The following is a 19,708-nucleotide window of genomic DNA, read 5'->3' as shown; positions in this document are numbered from 1 at the left end:
TCCTGGTTCTGTGTTTGTTGACTGTACTGTAGACTGCTTGTGCCACCGCAGACCTGGAGAAAGAAACAGAAATGAAACTGAATGTGTGTCCCGAATGGCTCCCTACTCCCTTATAGTGAGGTACTTGTGACCAGTAGTGCACTAAATAGGGAATAGGGTGCCATTTGGAACGTAGACAGAACAGTTCCTTGAAACCCTCATCACATCACATCACTCCTTCATTATAGACATGTCATAGTAAATGTCGTTTGACCTGAAGAATGCTCCTTCAACCCTTCAGATGTTAATGGAGGGAGTTCTCAGGGAACAATGGCTGGTCACTAGGGGTCAACTGTTTTACATATTGATGACATCATTGTCTACATCTTCAATAAGCAGCAACATATGAATGACCTTGATGCTGTCTGTGTGGTCACAATGTTCTAGTATTGACTCTATGTTGTTGTAAAGGCAGAATATGTGAATTTCACAGCAGCGTACAGGACATCCTCGTCTTGTTTCTGGGGTTGAGGCAGTTGGACAGGGGAGTACAGAGGCACTTCCTGGTTTTTGGAGTGAGAGAAGTGGACGCTGGCGTAGTGAACGTCATCCTGCTCGTCTGTGTCCACTCTCTGTACTGCAGTAGGGGTCATGGCCATGCCTGAGACGTTGTCATACACTGGACTAGAGTCTCCCTGATGGAGAGAGAGAACAGAGAATATAAATAGACCCGGGGACAGACAGTATGAAGAGTAAAAATGTCCCACAAAACAATAAGACTCACCTGTCCCATGTCTGCTGTGTGTCTTGTGTCAGAGGTGGTTTTGAATGCTTTCTTCCTGTTTTGTGAATGAATGAATATATGAATGAGTTAATGAAGTTAATAAAGTGAAATAATCTTTAAAATATGCATTTTCACTCACCTTAACCACATGAAGCCAAAGAGACATGAAGCCAGTATGAGAACCAGAACAATCACTGTGATTCCTACAGCTGGAGTCATAACTGAGGATTGTTTCCCTAAAAGATGATATAGATGATATGAGTCCATGTTATTTTTAACTGAAAATGAATATACGGCAATACAGGACAATAATGCAATACTTGTATATATAAGCCTATGTATAGTTATAAACCAAAGTGTAATAAGGCAAACTAGAAGAAGATTACCTTGAAACATCATTTCTTATTGAACATAATATTGTATTGAAATATTGAAGATGGAACTTTACCTGCTACAGTGATCATCTGAGCTGCAGAGTTCATAGATCCTCTTCCATTCTGGGCCTCACAGTAGTATTCTCCACTGTCCTCAGAGCTGATGTTAGTGATGTTGTAACTCTGTCCTGATGCTTTTGGTGAGGTTATGTTCTTCTTGTACCAGGTGTATTTGTCCACAGGTGGGTTGGCATCACTGCTGCAGGTCAGAGTCACTGAAATGCCCTCCACTATTTCACCAGAGGGACTGACTGACACTGAGGTGTTCTTTGGTCCATCTAATGTAAAATACAGTGGATTTAAAAAGAGTAAAAATTAGGTCAGTTAAAAATATTATATATACTTTCCACAATTGTACTTTTCCACACAATTACATTTAGATTCACCCTCTTATTGAAGATGATCAATTCAAGTAGCAAGTGGAGCTAATATCTGTAACTACAATGTTAACATAGCAAACTAAAGATTTAAACCCCATGTACTTACATCTAACATTGAGAGTGTCTTCAGGAGAGCGGAGATCCTCATGGCCTTCCACAGCACAGGAGTATCTGCCTGCATCCTCACTGCTGACTGAGAATAGGCTATAGACAGGAGAGTAGGTGTTGCTGTTTGGTATAGAATGGACTCTCGCCCCCTCTGACACAGATGTAGGATCCATCACCAACACAACATCTAGAGTAAAAGGAAACACATCATTATTCTCCTCCTATATATGTCCTCTTATATGATTTACTAGATTTGGTATTTTTCCATCACATACCACTACTGTGTCTGTATGACTGCCCTTAATAAGGTCATTACAGTAATAGATGTGAGATGTGTGACAGATTACCTGTGACAGTCAGGGAGACAGGTGAGCCAGCAAACTTTCCTCCGGATGTTATCAATCTGAACCTGTATCCAGCAGAGTCACTCAATCTCAGGTCTGTGATTCTCAGGGTACAGTATCTCTTCTTATCCCCAAGGTACTCAATATGACCCTCATACCCTGGCACTGAGCTCAGATCTTCAGTATCCATACCAGACCATTTAGTAAACCAGAAAGCTTTTTTGATCTCATGATAACTTGGATATGTGTAAGAGCAGGGTATGTCCACTGTTGACCCCTTCAAGGCACAGATACTCTGATGGGTGTAAGTCACACCCCAACACTTCTTACCTGAAACACAAAAAGACCATATAACACTCTATATAAATCTTAAATTACAACTGATGTTGTATATAAAATAGAAAAAAACTAGTTAAACAGTTTACAGTAGTGAAAACCGTAATTATTAAACAATGATAGATATTTACTGATTCATTTAAATAAGTCTCACAACCTGAACAAAACTGTATTGATATTACATCTTAAAGAAAAAGTCCACACTCACACAGTGCAGGAGAGTGGAGATCCTCATGGCCTTTTACAGCACAGGAGTAACTGTCTTTATCGCTAAAGTAGTCTGAGTACAAGCTGGATGAGTCCTCCTTTACATAGTGTCCGTTCTTGTACCAGATGAAGGTGGGGTTGGGGTTGTCAGTCAGAGTACAGGTGGTGGTACAGGTCAGGGTCCTCCTTCCTGCCTCTGTGGCAGCAGTCACCTTCACCTGCAGGTCTGAATACAGGGGAAATGACAACAAGATACTTAAATCAATCAAGTATTATGGATAAAATAATTGTAATTAAACATCACATAGAAATGTATGTATAAACATGATCATTTGTTCAGTGTAACCTGTGATAGTCAGAGTTGTTCCAGTGAAGCTGTATCCCCATCTTGATGTATGTGTGTTGAATATGAACTTGTACTCAGCTGAGTCCTCTTCTCTCAGATCTGTGATTCTCAGGGTGGAGTGACCTCTCTCCTTCTCTCCACCATACTCCACACGACCTGCATACCCTGGGTCTGTGGTTATGTCCTCAGGGATCAACTTATCACTCCACCTAGCACTCTGTTTAGGACTAAACCAGAGTGATGATGTGACGGTATCATAACCACTGCCATAAGTACATGATATGTCCACTGATGACCCCTTCAAGACACAGATTCTCCTCTTGGTGTAAGTCACTCTGTTGCAGTCCTGACCCTGGACACCTGAAATATAATGGAATCAGATGAGTACATTATACTGTATTTCCTGACTCTGAATGCCTGAAACATAAAGATTTTTGTTATTTCATTTATTTTATTTTCTAAATGTTTCTTGCCAAGAATATATCAATAGCAAGTTCCACTTTGGAAATATTGTAGTTTACTTCAACAGTAAATGTAAATGGAAGTTTCTGAGCATTTAATAAGTCATCACCAACTTTTCAGTTTACAGGCTTTGTCAGGGTTTAATCCACACTCACAGACTGCAGGAGACCGGAGATCCTCTTGGCCTTTTACAGCACAGGAGTAGCTGTCTTCATTGTTACTGGAGACTGGGTCTTTGTACTGGGGGGAGGTGCTCTCATCTAGATGTTGTCCGTTCTTGTACCAGATGTAGGTGGGGTTACCAGTCAGGGTACAGGTGGTGCTGCAGGTCAGTGTCTTCCAATACTCCCCTCTTGTCCACATTCCCCCAGTCACCTTTAGATCTGAAGTTATGAAACAACAATGGAGAACATCTGTCTGTCAGCACCATTCCAAGGTTCTCACTGAAAATGTGATAAATCATTTGAAGTGGTAACTATAGTCTTTATGTCAGATTACAGTACCTGTGACAGAGAGAGTAACATCTGAGCCAAATGTCAAAAAGCCTGCTGTAAATGAGAAGTAATATGATGTTGAATCCTCCTCTCTCAGGTCTGTGATTCTCAGGGTGCAGTCATTCTCCTTGTTCCCACGGTACTCTATACGATCCTCATATTTATCTTGGATTTCAGTCCAGATCGAATTCTTCCATTTATACCATTTGGTTGTCGTGACTGTATAATCTCTGGGATATGTGTAGGAGCAGGACAGCTCCACTGTTGACCCCTTCAAGGTACAGATCTTATTCTTGGTGTAGCTCACACTCCAGCCATTCTGACCCAGTACCACTGAAACACAGTCACAAAATACAATGGTATCATAATTAAGTCAAGGTCTTTTGGCTCACACTAACAGTAGGGTTTGTCCACAATTTGTTGCCGTAGTTGTTGAGTTGAGTGTGAATGGAAACCACAGAAAAGCATCACTCAGTGAGGTGTGAAAGATAACTATTTAAAGTGAAGTGGAGACGCCTAACAGAACACACCAGAATAATATTATGATTCTTATCCTTTTAGAAATGTCTGTAGATTGTTAAACAGAGCAACTAAAAGACAAGAATGAGACCATACCTGCTACAGACCAGAGAAACACCACCAACACACTTCCTGCTGTTCTCAAGGCCATTGTTGCATCTCCCACCCTGCAGTCTTAGAAACATAAACAACAACTCACTCTATAGCTGGTGAATAACTACACCTGATACATTGAAGTATAAACTGTAAATGGGGTACAGGGCCTCATTACTGAAAATGAACCAGGCTCACACACACATGTACACACACACACACACACACACACACACACACACACACACAACCACACACAACCACACACACACACACACACACACACACACACACACACACACACACACACACAACCACACACAACCACACACCCACCCACCCACAGGGAAGGCCCATAAGGCCCATGGAGTCTGTATCAGATTCTAGAGAAACACACATCCTACACAGTATAGATGTCAACCCTACTCCCTATCAGTCTGGTCCTAAAGGGCCCTCAGCAATACTGAACAAAAATATAAACGCAACATGTAAAGTGTTGGTCCCATGTTTAATGATCTGAAAGAAAAGATTCCAGAAATGTTCTATAGGCACTAAAAGCTTATTTCGCTCAAATGTTGGGCACAAATTTGTTTACATCCCTGTTAGTGAGTATTTCTCCATTGCCAAGATAATATTCCACCTGACAGGTGTGGTATATCAAGAAGCTGATTAAACAGCATGATCATTACGCAGGTGCACCTTGTGCTGGGGACAATGAAAGTCCACTCTAAAATGTGCAGTTTTGTCACACAACACAATGCCACAGATGTCTCAAGTTTTGAGGGAGAGTGCAATTGGCATGCTGACTGCAGGTCTGTCCACCAGAGCTGTTGCCAGATAATTGAATGTTCATTTTTTAATCATTTACGAGAATTTGGCAGCACGTCCAACCGGCCTCACAACCGCAGACAATGTGTATGGCGTCGTGTGGGCGAGCAGTTTGCTGAGGCCCATTGTAGTGCCATTCATCACAAGGATCTGTACATAATTCCTGGAAAGTGAAAATGTCCCAGTTCATCCACGGCCTGCATACTCACCAGACATGTCACCCATTGAGCCTGTTTGCAATGCTCTGGATCGACGTGTACGACGGCGTGTTCCAGTTCTTGCCAATATCCAGCAACTTCACACAGCCATTGAAGAGGAGTGCGACAACATTCCACAGGCCACAATCAACAGCCTGACAAACTCTATGTGAAGGAGATGTGTCGCGCAACATTAGGCAAATAGTGGTCAAACCAGATACTGACTGGTTTTCTGATCCACACCCCTACCTTTTTTTTAAAGGTATCTGTGACTAACAGATGCATATCTGTATTCCCAGTCATTTGAAATCCATGGATTAGGGCGTAATTTATTTATTTCAATTGACAAATGTCCTTATATGAACTGTAACTCAGTAAAATCTTTGAAATTATTGCATGCTGTGTTTATATTATTGTTGAGTATAAATCCACTGTGTCTCACACACACACACACACACACACACTGAGCAGGGATTCAAATGTATGTTTGCATGTCTTTTTTACCCTGGTTAATAATCTCATCCCTATGTAGATCAACACTCCTACACTGAGACACTTTATGAACACTGGCCCTGATGTAACAACCAAAACACAGCTCAAAACATAACAAGAAGTAAAATGATACATCACCCTCAAGTATATGACTTAGGACTAAAAACAAATAACTAAAAACTATTTTTCAAGATATTGTCAAGAGTACTTACAGCTAGAAGTGAAGGGTCTTGTACAGTGAGTCTACTGACTGGCAGTGTGGGAACTGCTAGTAAGTGTCAGTTCTGTGGTTGATACATATTTAAAGTAGTCAGAACACAAGTAGCTGATACAGAACTGTCCTTGCCTTCCTCTTTAAGACATTAACATGCATGATGACCAGAACAGCATGTGAGAGAAGGGAGGTTACTGTATTAGAGTGGGCCCTACATTTCTAAAATGGACAAAATGTCCCCCATTTCCACTTTTCTTTAATACAGAACCATGTTAACCCCCTAAGGTTGATGTAGCATAATCCAAAAATCGCCATACAAATCTGTCAGTTTAAGGTAGAGATATCTGTTTTTTGGTCTCAATCCACCGCGTTCACCTATGTTGCACTTCTGCATCTGTGGTGAAAGGTGACAGAGCTAGACCATGTTTGTCAGACCATGAGACGTCCCGAAAATCGGTCTTCTCATAAAATGTTGCTCTACGAACCCCTCAAGCGTCTTGGGACTCGTCTGAAGTTGGTACAGTCGATCTGTAGCATCCAAACATTTTGGGCTACACACTAATGTGTGGAAAGATGAGACTATCACGAACATGTCTGTTGTTTTTCTCTAGGACACCCAAAGGCCACACAAGACAAAATTATGGAAGTATATACTGTTCAGTGCCAAAAATAAGGGGTTAAATCCATGTTCAAAATATATATATATTACGATCTTACATATCTCTCAGGTATAGGACAGACTGTTAAGCTATGGTTAAACCCAGCACTCAGAGAAACAAAACACGACTAAGGGAGTGGAAGAAACAAAAATTATTTTAATAAAAGTTCAATTTGTCTTAGTCCAAAAACAACTGAAGAAAAGGAACAGAGTGGGCTAGTCGGCTCCGGAGGAAGGAGAGGCTGAGGCAGGCAGGCAGGCAGGCAGGGAGGCAGGCAGGGAGGTATGTCTGAACTGAAGACAAAACAAACGACAGGTTAAGGAGAGTAAAGAGCCAGGCTGAAGACAAAGACAATTTAACTCTACTGGTGAGCCAAGTTACCGCTCTAGTAAGAACAACGATCTGGCGCCGGTGGAGAGCCATGCCCAGGAATTAGTAGTGCAGGTTGATGAGAGAATAGGATGCAGCTGCGTAGGCAGGAATCACTGGAAACAACCCGCAGCTGCACAGGAGAGGCAGATCCTGAGCACGCCCCCCGATCCACTCCAGACACACACCGGCAGACGCACCAACATAATGGGGACAAACACACATACAGATACAACAGACAAAGAGGGGACAAAACAAGGAGGAAGGGAAACAGAAAAGGGAGAGACAAGCTGCCCACATAACAGTACCCCCCCCCCAATGGTCGCCACCTGGCGACCCACCAGGCCTGTCAGGGTTGTCGTGATGGAAGTCCGTGATTAGCTGAGGATCCAACACAAAACGCTTAGGGACCCAAGACCTCTCCTCTGGTCCATAACCTTCCCAATCGACTAGGTATTGGAGACCCCTACCCTGCCTCCGAGAGTCCAGGAGCCTACTGACGGTGTAGGCCGGATGGTCGTCAATGAGGCGAACAGGTGGAGGTGGATCTGCCGGCGGACACAAAAGGCTGGAGGACACAGGTTTCAGTTGGGAGACGTGGAAAGTAGGGTGTATCTTCATGGCTGAAGGCAACTTCAAACGAACCGCAGCGGGGTTAATGATGGACTCCACCACAAACGGACCCAGGTACCGAGGAGACAGCTTGCGTGATTTGGTACGAAGAGGTACGTTCTTTGATGACATCCAAACTTCTTGACCAGGATGAAACACAGGTGCGGAAGTCCTGCTCCTATCCGCTGTCGTCTTGTTCCTGTCGGTGGTCCGAAGCAACGCTTCCCGAGCGTCGCTCCACACTCTCTGGCAGCGGCGGAGGTTCTCCTGAACCGAAGGAACAGCCAATTCCTTCTCCTGAGCAGGAAACAGAGGGGGTTGATAACCCATGGTTACTTCGAAGGGTGAAAGGCCAGTGGCAGAGGTGGTGAGGGAGTTGTGGGCGTACTCTATCCAAGGCAGATGTTTGGCCCAGGATGATGGATGTTGAGCAGCCACACAACGAAGGGTTGCTTCGAGGTCTTGATTTGCTATTTCTGTTTGACCGTTGGTCTGGGGATGAAACCCTGAGGACAGACTAACGGAAGCACCCAAAGCAGAACAGAAAACCTTCCAAACACGGGAAGTAAACTGTGGGCCTCTATCAGATACGATGTCCACAGGTATTCCATGGGGACGGAATACATTTTGGACTAGGAGGTCCGCTGTCTCACTGGCAGACGGTAATTTTGGTAATGCTATATAGTGAACAGATTTAGAGAATCTGTCCACAATGGTAGGTATAGTATCATTACCTTCAGACTTGGGTAGGCCGGTGACAAAATCCATGGCTATGTGGGACCAGGGACGGCTGGGAACTGGGAGGGGTAGCAGCAGCCCCGAAGGGGACTGATGGGAGGCTTTGCCCCGAGCACAGGTTGAACAGGCTGCCACAAAAGCCCGAACGTCAGTTTCCATTGAAGGCCACCAAAAATGTCTCTTAAGCAGCTTCAACGTGCGTCTCATCCCAGGGTGACCAGCAAAACTGGAGGTGTGAATCCACTGCAACACCTGAGACCGGACCGTCTCGGGAACAAAGAGTAGGTTGGGAGGTCCATCACCCGGTCCCGGGTCCGTGGCAAGTGCAGTCTTCACAAGAGACTCGATCTCCCACTGTACTGCCGCCACGACGCATGAGGAAGGTAGGACTAACTCAGGCTCGCTGGTCTCCGAAGGGTCAGCAAACTGGCGGGACAAAGCATCTGGTTTAACATTTCTTGACCCCGGTCTGTATGTTAGAATAAAGTTAAACCTACTAAAAAACAGGGCCCATCTGGCTTGGCGTGAGTTGAGTCTCTTAGTGGCTTGGATGTAAGCCAAGTTTTTGTGGTCTGTCCAGACCACAAACGGCAGTTCAGCTCCATCCAGCCAGTGCCACCATTCTTCCAGTGCTAGCTTGACCACTCTGAATGGCAGTTAGTGCTCCAACTGAGAATGGTGTGACGTGTCCAATCAATTTGTGGGTTGTGAAGAGCCAACCAGGGGAAGCCAAGGATTAGGGGGGTAGCTGAGCCAGACATCACTCTTAACTGAATGCTTCACAATGATTGCCAGAAATCACTAGGGAAACGGGGGTGGTTTGATGAGTTATCTCCGCGAGGAGGCGCCCATCAAGGGCTGTGACTCGAATGGGGGTAGGTAGTGGCTCGACGGGGATACGAGCTTGTGTAACGAACTGGTGGCTAATAAAGTTGTCTTCTGCACCTGAGTCTATGAGAGCTGAGAGTGGCAGGGAATGACTCTGGAAACGTAAGGTTACAGGTACTTGTAGTCGGGGAATGATGGGTTCAGGATCTAACTCTGGGCTCGCAAGTAGACCCACCGTTACGAGCGAGCCTTGTCTTTTGGTCGCTTAGGGCATGTAGCCAGAATGTGTGTGGCGTCTCCACAGTACAGGCACTCACCCGCCTGGAGGCGCCGTTGCCGCTCTGCTGGAGGTAGTCGAGCTCGACCCACTTGCATTGGTTCCTCCTCTGTGCTCGGGATGGGATCAGGAACAAGAAGCTGCCGGCTCCGGGGAGGTGAGACTCGAGTGGTTGAAGGCTGGGGAACTCGTCCTCCTAGATGTGGCCGACCGCCTCTCTCCCGACGCCTCTCCCGCAACCGGTTGTCTAGCTTAATGGACAGGGAAACGAGATAATGTAAATCATGTGGCTCGTCACGAGCAGCCAGTTCATCCTTAATGGCTTCATTCAAACCGTTTAGAAATGCTCCTTGAAGTGCCACATTGTTCCACTTGGAGTCCGCTGCCAAAGTCCAGAACTGAATAGAGTACTCAGCCACACTGTTAGAACCCTGCCTCAAATTAAAAAGTATCTTGGAGGAATTACCCACATGGTCAGGATGGTCAAAAACAGTCTTCAATTTAGCAGAAAAATCAGCAAAAGTCAATCCAGTCAAAGTTTGATTTGAGCACACAGCCTCAGCCCAAACCAGAGCTCTCCCTCTTAACAGCCCCAGAACATAATGTACCTTAGAGGAATCAGAAGAAAACGACAGTGGTCTCTGCCAAAAAATCAAGTCACACTGAAGCAAAAATCCCCGGCACTTGTCCAATTCTCCATTGAACGGTTCAGGCGACGTGACAGGGGGTTCCCGATGGAACGAAGCCTGCATAATGTCTGAGGAAACAACTTGGGGTGCATCAAACTGGGGGTCAGAGAGAGATGGAGAACTGATAACAGACAATTTAGAGACTTGTGTTGTTAACTGAGTCACCTGGTTCAGCAGTTGATGATTATTTTCCAAAAGAGTCCGAATCAATTGGTCATGCTGTCCTAGCAACGTTCCTTGAGCCTGGATAGCTTGTTGGAAGCTGTCTTTGTTTGCACCGTGCTGTTTCTCTGTTGGGTCCATGGCCAGATCATTCTGTTAAGCTATGGTTAAACCCAGCACTCAGAGAAACAAAACACGACTAAGGGAGTGGAAGAAACAACAATTATTTTAATAAAAGTTCAATTTGTCTTAGTCCAAAAACAACTGAAGAAAAGGAACAGAGTGGGCTAGTCGGCTCCGGAGGAAGGAGAGGCTGAGGCAGGCAGGCAGGCAGGCAGGCAGGCAGGGAGGCAGGCAGGCAGGTTGGGAGGTATGTCTGAACTGAAGACAAAACAAACGACAGGTTAAGGAGAGTAAAGAGCCAGGCTGAAGACAAAGACAATTTAACTCTACTGGTGAGCCAAGTTACCGCTCTAGTAAGAACAACGATCTGGCGCCGGTGGAGAGCCATGCCCAGGAATTAGTAGTGCAGGTTGATGAGAGAATAGGATGCAGCTGCATAGGCAGGAATCACTGGAAACAACCCGCAGCTGCACAGGAGAGGCAGATCCTGAGCACGCCCCCCGATCCACTCCAGACACACACCGGCAGACGCACCAACATAATGGGGACAAACACACATACAGATACAACAGACAAAGAGGGGACAAAACAAGGAGGAAGGGAAACAGAAAAGGGAGAGACAAGCTGCCCACATAACACAGACACTTCAGAATAAACTTCCTTTAGATTTTTTTGGGGGGGACTATATTTTATTCCATGTAGTGAATCTGCTATTCAATGTGTTTGTATGGGCTAATAGCAGTAAGGCCAAAAATAATTTTTAATCAAATAATCGTTGTATCTATTTTTTGGATAGTTAAGGTTTCTTAACATTCTAAATCAAATAGCTAAATTATCCTTGGTATGACCTTCTTAAAAATAATCAATATAGGAGGCACTCTTTCCTCTGGTCTAAAAAATAATATCCTCCAGATGAAACACTTATCACCATTGACGGGAGCCATCCTCCTGGACCTGGGAGGGAGAGAGACACACACACAAACAGTATGAAAACACAAGCACCTGCATGCCTGTGCTCCTTCCGTCATTTGTCTGTCCTTTTGTACATTTCAAAATATTATTTGAGTTGATTGGTAACATTTAAGAATAACTCATAATTAACCCATTATAAGTGCTTATATATGTTTATAAATTATAGTTGATGTTTTGACAGACAGACAGATGTCCTTATCCTGAGGAGGCGTACTGGGAGGCTGAGGAGGTGTTGAGGCCTCTAGGGTTGGTTCTCTGAGGACTGGGTACCTGATTACCAGCCTGGTGCTCTCCAGCTCCACCCCTTGGACAGGAGGACAAACAACAGGCACAGTCCAAATACATACAATGGAACCAATAACATAGTCCCAAAAGTACAATGGGACTAATAGCACTGTCCCAAAAGTACAATGGAACCAATAACAACGTTTTTTTCCTTTGCCACCAGAAAGGAGTTGAATTGTTGTACTTTACTCTCTGTGTTGGACAATGGTGATAATTTTTGATACAGGTCTTGACCCTGTGTATTATGCAGAGACATCTAACTCACCATTGTGATCTCTACAGTGCTGTCAGGTGGACATCATTAGCAACACGCAAGCTCAAACACTGGTACATTCTTATTCAGAAGGCCATTTAAGGAAAACTGCCATTTTATCTATCCTCTATTCTAGCACGAAATGAGAACACATTCAAGCTCAGATCTCAATATTGTTTTATGCTAACAGTCCTGAAATGTAAAACCAAGCATGGAAAAAGGTCCTTTCATTATTCAGCCCCCTGATCTTGGAATTCCCTCCAAGCCAACATAAAACTCCACGACCTGGTGTCCATAGAGGAGTTCAGGAGAAATAGATGAATAGGTTGTTGAGACATGTATCTGTTTCTAGTTGTCACCCCATGTCACTAGTTTGCATTGCCTTATTTAAGGAAGCCTGTTGTTTTACACCACACACATGCCTGCACACACACACACACACACACACACACACACACACACACACACACACACACACACACACACACACACACTGCTTGATTGCTGTTGTATTTGTGCTTTTTTTTAAACTTAGAATGACGCACCGGTGCGGGTTAAATAAATGTGTTCCTAAAAGTACAATGGAACCAACAGCATAGTCACAAAAGTACAACGGAACCAAAATTATAGTCACAAAAGTACAATGGAACCAATAGAATAGTCACAAAAGTACAATGGAACCAATAGCATAGTCATAGCGCTGCGGTTGTGCAGAAATTACGCACGAACCGTCTATAGTAATTGGCAAACCCTAAGAACCTCTGGAGCTCCTTCACCGTCTGGGGTTGAGGCCAATCTTGTACCGCTTGCACCTTGGATTCATCCAGTTTAACCCCATCGGGAGTGAGTATGGCCCCAAGGAAGGAAATCGTAGTGACATGGAATTCACTCTTTTCTGCCTTCACGAACAGAGAATGTTGTAGGAGCCGATCCAGAACCTGTCGTACATGGGACACATGTTCACTCAGAGAGTTAGAATATATTAGGATGTCATCAATGTACACTATAACAAATCGATCAATCATGTCCCTGAAAATGTCATTCATGAACGCCTGGAATACTGAGGGCGCGTTGGTAAGTCCATAGGGCATGACACAATATTCGTAGTGTCCTCGATGTGTGATGAAGGCGGTCTTCCATTCATCCCCCTCTCTAATACGCACCAGATTGTACGCACTCCTGAGGTCCAGTTTACTGTACATGGAGGCCTGTCCCACCTGTTCAAGGGCTGCTGGAATCAAAGGAAGAGGGTAACGATTTTTGATGGTAATATCGTTCAACCCTCGATAGTCTATACAAGGACGCAGTCCGCCATCCTTTTTCATCACAAAGAAAAAACTGGATGCGGTGGGAGACGTCGATGGGCGAATGGCCCCTTGCTGTAGCGCCTCATCAATATACTGGCTCATCGCTTCTCGTTCCGGCTGTGACAACGGGTAGATTCTTCCACGAGGAGGTGTAGCTCCGGATAGCAGATCAATCCCGCAGTCCCAGGCCCGATGAGGTGGTAACACGGTAGCCCTCTCCTTGGAGAACACCTGCGCGTAATCCTGGTATTCTGTAGGGACCACAGTAGACACCACACCCTGCGCATCCTCTACAGTAGACATTTTGCACGGTAAATTGAGGCACTCTGCCCTATATACCTCACTCCAAGCTGTGATATCGCCAGATTTCCAGGAGATGACCAGATCATGGAGGACGAGAACTAGTGGCTCCCGTGGAGCGGAGATTACGAAAAAAAAGATGTTCTCCTGGTGTATGGAGCCCACTTGTAACTTGATTACCTCTGTATGGTGCGTAATGAACCCAGTGCCCATGGGCTCACCGTCTAGCGCGTTGACTCGCAGGGGAGGTTGAATTGGGATAAGTTGAACTCCCAACTCCTCAGCAAGACCCATATCCAGAAAGCTGGCAGCCGCTCCGGAATCAATAAGTCCTTCCAACCTGCGCACTTTCTCTCCGACAGATAAGGTAACTGGCACATACATTTGTTTCGATGTAATGTTCAAAACTTGATTCTCACTCACCGGTTTGGCAGTTCCGAGGCGATATCCTGGTGTACGGTTAGGTCGTACCGGACATTGACGAACGAAATGACCCGACTGACCACAATACAGGCATAGTCCGTCTTGCCGACGTTGTTGTCTCACCGAACCTTGTAGAGGTGACCGTCCCAGTTGCATAGGTTCCTCCTCAGATTCTCTCCTCCGCTCTGTCGATTGCATAGGACCAGTGATCGAAGGACTCCCGGACTGTGGATGCCTTGTGTTGCACTATAAGATTATCAATAGAGATGGCTATTTTGATAAACTCATGTAGCGCAGTGATATCTCCTCGACAAGCCAACTCAGTCTGTACGTCTTTGCGCAGCCCTCTTCGGAAAACTGTGAGCAAAGCAGTCTCGCTCCATCCGCTACCGGCTGCTATAGTACGGAACTCTAAAGCGTAGTCGGCTACTGTGCGACGGCCCTGCTGAAGTTCGCATAGTTGGTCTCCCACACTACGCCCAGATACTGGGTGGTCGAACACCTCTTGAAACAGTCTCTTGAACTGAACTTCCGCATTCAATTCGGGGACCTCAGCTGCCCAAAGCGCAGTAGCCCAATCCAGTGCTCTTCCCGTTAGCAGAGAAATCATGAAATCCACCCTGCTACGGTCATCGGAAAACATAGTACGATTATACGACATATACAGGGACGTCTGGAGTAGAAACCCCTGACATTTGCCAGGTTCCCCGTCGTACATTGTAGGTAGAGAAATCGGAGGTGCATGACGAGGACTGACCATGCTCGGGGTGGTGCCTTCAGCCGCACCAGCGTTGAGTAGCTGTAGGAGTTCATCCATCAGTTTCTCCTGTATCTCCCATCGCCTCTGTAATTCCGCTGGATCCATGGTATTGGCGAGGTATTCTGTAATGAATACTCGGACAGAGTGGTAAGATCCAATCACAGAATAGCGATGCTTTATTAGAGGACAGACAAGGGAATAGTTTAATCGTGGTCGGGCGGGCTGTGGTCAAAACCGGGCCAGGCAGAGACAGGCAGAGGTACCAAAGGAGCGGGCTTAGTCTTGGTCGAGGGCACAGGCACAGGATCAGAGGACGGTAATCACTGGGGTAGACAAGCAGAGGATTAAGCAATTCGGGGAGTCAAACAACATGGCACAGGTCGGATACACGGGTAATCAAAAACAACAAACTCACTCTCTCTCTCGGAACAAAACGCTTAGCAAGTCACAATGGAACAATACCTCGCGCCGACTGAGCTTCTGAGCACACCTTAAATCCTACACTAATTACTGACAGGTGTGCTCAGAACTCAGGTGAACCAGATCGAGTCTGATGACTCCCCCTCTCTGTAGATCGGGGAAGTGTCAGACTCTGTCTAGACCCTGCCAACCCCTGATCCCTTACAGCAATACTTGTTAAGGGATCTTATAACACAATGTATAGTTATAAACTAAGGAGTAATAATCCAAAGTATAATGATTAAGATTAAATTGAAACATGTAGTTTTGTATTGAAGTATTGAAGATGAATCTTGACCTGCTACAATGATCATCAGAGCTGTAGAGTTCTTAGATGCTATTTTATTCCGGGCCTCACAGTAGTATTCTCCACTTTCCTCAGAGCTGATGTTAGTGATGTTGTAACTCTGTCCTGATGCTTTTGGTGAGGTTATGTTCTTCTTGTACCAGGTGTATTTGTCCACAGGTGGGTTGGCATCACTGCTGCAGGTCAGAGTCACTGAACTGCCCTCCACTATTTCACCAGAGGGACTGGCTGACACTGAGGTGTCCTTTGGGCCATCTGGTGTTGAAGGTGACAGAAAATAATCAACTCACATAACATGTAAGGTACCAAGAGATCATGTGCATGATTCTCTGATCAAAAGAGGAGACGGTTCGGTGAACTTACACTGAACGTCCACAAACACAGAAGAGTTGAGACGCCCATATTTATTCTCAGCCTCACAGTAGTATTCTCCACTTTCCTCAGAGCTGATGTTAGTGATGTTGTAACTCTGTCCTGATGCTTTTGGTGAGGTTATGTTCTTCTTGTACCAGGTGTATTTGTCCACAGGTGGGTTGGCATCACTGCTGCAGGTCAGAGTCACTGAACTACCCTCCACTATTTCACCAGAGGGACTGGCTGACACTGAGGTGTTCTTTGGTCCATCTAATGTAAAATACAGTGGATTTAAAAAGAGTAAAAATTAGGTCAGTTAAAAATATTATATATACTTTCCACAATTGTACTTTTCCACACAATGACTTTTAAATTCACCCTCTTATTGAAAATGATCAATTCAAGTGTCATGTGGAGCTAATATCTGTCACTGCAATGTTAATATAGCAAACTAAACATTTAAACCACATGTACTTACATCTAACATTGAGAGTGTCTTCAGGAGAGGGGAGATCCTCATGGCCTTCTACAGCACAGGAGTATCTGCCTGCATCCTCCCTGCTGGCTGGGTTTAGGAACAGACTGTTAGATTGGTTGGTTACATGTCCGTTCTTGTACCAGATGTAGGTGGGGTTGGGGTTGTCACTCAGAGTACAGGTGGTGGTGCTACAGGTCAGTGTCACCTTCTGTCCCTCTGTCACAGTGGCAGGAGTCACCTTCACCTGCAGACCTAAATGAAAGGGGATTAAAACACATATCATGAAGTAATAGTTTGCAGTATTGATAAGATGTGACATGCAGTGTTACCTGTGACAGTCAGAGATGTTCCAGGGAAGGTGGGCTCCCAGTTTGTCTGATCTGTTATGACTCTTAACTTATACTCAGCTGAATCCTCCTCTCTCAGGTCTGTGGTTCTCAGGGTGGAGTCACTCTGCATATTTCTCAGGTACTCCACACGACCTCCATACCCCGGGCTCAGGATTTGTGGCGCCTCATCAAGTTTTCCTTTTGTATACCAGTTTGTTTCGGAGACTCTATGACCACTGGGATATGTATAAGAGCAGGATATGTCCACAGATGACCCCTTCAAGGCACAGCTACTCTGATGGGTGTAAGTCACGTGGAAATAACTGTGACCCCCCCCAACATCTGAAACACAAGTACATTTTTCAAATGGAGTACATATTTTGAACTGTCAACATCCATTAATCGAAATGAAATACCAGCCCTGTTTCACTGCACATCAACACTGACCAATGATGTATTGGATGATTTTGAAATACTTTAAAAAGTGTATTAGTCACACTCACACACTGCAGGAGAATTGATGCCTTTTACAGCACAGTAGAAGCTGTCTTCAGTTTTTAAGTAGACTGAATATGAGGGGGAGGAGTCCTCTTGTACAATCTTACTGTTCCTGTACCAGATGTAGGTGGGGTTGGGGTTGTCAGTCAGAGTACAGGTGGTGCTACAGGTCAGTGTCGTTGACCACCATGTAGTGGTCACCTTCACCTGCAGGTCTGGAGTAGATAACAACATTAAATACCTCAATTACCTGTTGTCTAGTTCAAATGAGGCAGGAGTGGACGTTCTCAAATCATCAATTCAGACATTCCTATTTTACGCATACTTTCATATTATTTATATTATTTAAATACAAATTAAGACAATTTTCCAGAACCAATTAAACAGATCAGCACTATATATAACATCACTGTACCTGTAACAGACAAAGTGACTCCAGGATCCCTTCGGTCTGATCTGTAATAAATCTGAACTTGTACATAGTGGAGTCACTCTCTCTCAGGTCTGTGATTGTCAGGGTGTGGCCATTCTTCTTATCTCTATGGTACATCACACGACCTTTGTATACTGGGTCATCACTCAGACTCACATAATTCTCCACAGCAACAATTTTGGTGAACCAGAAGGTTGTTGTGACTTTATACCAACTGGGATATGTGTAAGAGCAGGACAGTTCCACTGATGACCCCTTCAAGGTACAAATACTGTGGTGTTAGTCACACTCCAGCCATTCTGCCCCAGTACAGCTGAAACCCAGTTAGACATCACAAGGACATTACATTAACTTCAATGTCCTTTGACTCACACTAACACTTTGTTCCCGTAGTAGCTGAGTTGAGACATAGATACTCTTTGGTTGAGTGTGAATGGAAACCGTTTAAAGTGAAGCGGACACGCCAAATGTGTCACTAGTAGAACATGAAAATGTTTTGCTTTTAGACATGTTTGTAGATTGTTAAACAGAGCAACTAAAAGACAAGAATGAGACCATACCTGCTACAGACCAGAGAAAGACCACCAACACACTTCCTGCTGTTCTCAAGGCCATTGTTGCATCTCCCACCCTGCAGTCTTAGAAACATAAACAACAACTCACTCTATAGCTGGAGAATAACTACACCTGATACATTGAAGTATAAACTGTAAATGGGGTACAAGGCCTCATTACTGAAAATGAACCAGGCTCATATTGTGTTGAGTTGTATTGTGCTATATGGTTGTCTATGTGATTACTGTCTGTCTGTTAGTCTATTGCACTATATATGTATGTATGTATGTATGTATGTATGTATGTATGTATGTATGTATGTATGTATGTATGTATGTATGTATGTATGTATGTATGTATGTATGTATGTATGTATGTATGTACTGTATGTACTGTATGTATGTATGTATGTATGTATGTACAGTTCAAGTCGGAAGTTTACATAACCCTTAGCCAAATACATTTAAACTCAGTTTTTCACAATTCCTTACATTTAATCCTAGTAAATATTCCCTGTCTTAGGTCAGTTAGGATCACCACTTTATTTTAAGAAAGTGAAATGTCAGAATAATAGTAGAGAGAATGATTTATTTCAGGTTTTATTTATTTCATCACATTCACAGTGGGTCAGAAGTTTACATACACTCAATTAGTATTTGGTAGCATTGCCTTAAAATTGTTTAACTTGGGTTAAATGTTTCGGGTAGCCTTCCACAAGCTTCCCACAATAAGTTGGGTGAATTTTGGCCCATTCCTCCTGACAGAGCTGGTGTAACTGAGTCAGGTTTGTAGGCCTCCTTGCTCGCACATGCTTTTTTAGTTCTGCCCACAAATGTTCTATAGGATTGAGGTCAGGGCCTTGTGATGGCCACTCCAATACCTTAACTTTGTTGTCCTTAAGCCATTTTGCCACAACTTTGGAAGTATGCTTGGGGTCATTGTCCATTTGGAAGACCCATTTGCAACCAAGCTTTAACTTCCTGATTGATGTCTTGAGATGTTGCTTCAATATATCCACATAATTTTCCTTCCTCATGATGCCATCTATTTTGTGAAGTGCACCAGTCCCTCCTGCAGCAAAGCATCCCCACAGCATGATGCTGCCACCTCTGTGCTTCACGGTTGAAATGGTGTTCTTTGGCTTGCAAGCTTCCCCCTTTTTCCTCCAAACATAACGATGGTCATTATGGCCAATCAGTTCTATTTTTGTTTCATCAGACCAGAGGACATTTCTCCAAAAAGTACGATCTTTGTCCCCATGTGCAGTTGCAAACCGTAGTCTGGCTTTTTTATGGCGGTTTTGGAGCAGTGGCTTCTTCCT

At 44.4% G+C, this 19,708-nt stretch overlaps 1 protein-coding gene across 1 annotated transcript; it reads right to left on the bottom strand.

Annotated features, from left to right (window-relative positions):
* Window positions 1–434: 434 nt before the first annotated feature.
* LOC311116302 (junctional adhesion molecule A-like) lies at window positions 435–17,031 on the bottom strand (the record flags this gene model as incomplete). Its single annotated transcript, XM_084191404.1, has 6 exons — window positions 435–674; window positions 764–818; window positions 903–999; window positions 15,732–15,995; window positions 16,573–16,659; window positions 16,902–17,031. The coding sequence occupies 6 exons, from the start codon at window positions 17,029–17,031 to the stop codon at window positions 435–437; spliced, it is 873 nt and encodes a 290-aa protein (XP_084047530.1).
* Window positions 17,032–19,708: the final 2,677 nt, after the last annotated feature.

The sequence above is a fragment of the Coregonus lavaretus genome (genome assembly GCF_964263955.1).
Source record: "Coregonus lavaretus genome assembly, contig: HAP1_SCAFFOLD_571, whole genome shotgun sequence".
NCBI classification, from domain to species: domain Eukaryota; kingdom Metazoa; phylum Chordata; class Actinopteri; order Salmoniformes; family Salmonidae; genus Coregonus; species Coregonus lavaretus.
This window is presented reverse-complemented; position numbering and strand designations above follow the sequence as displayed.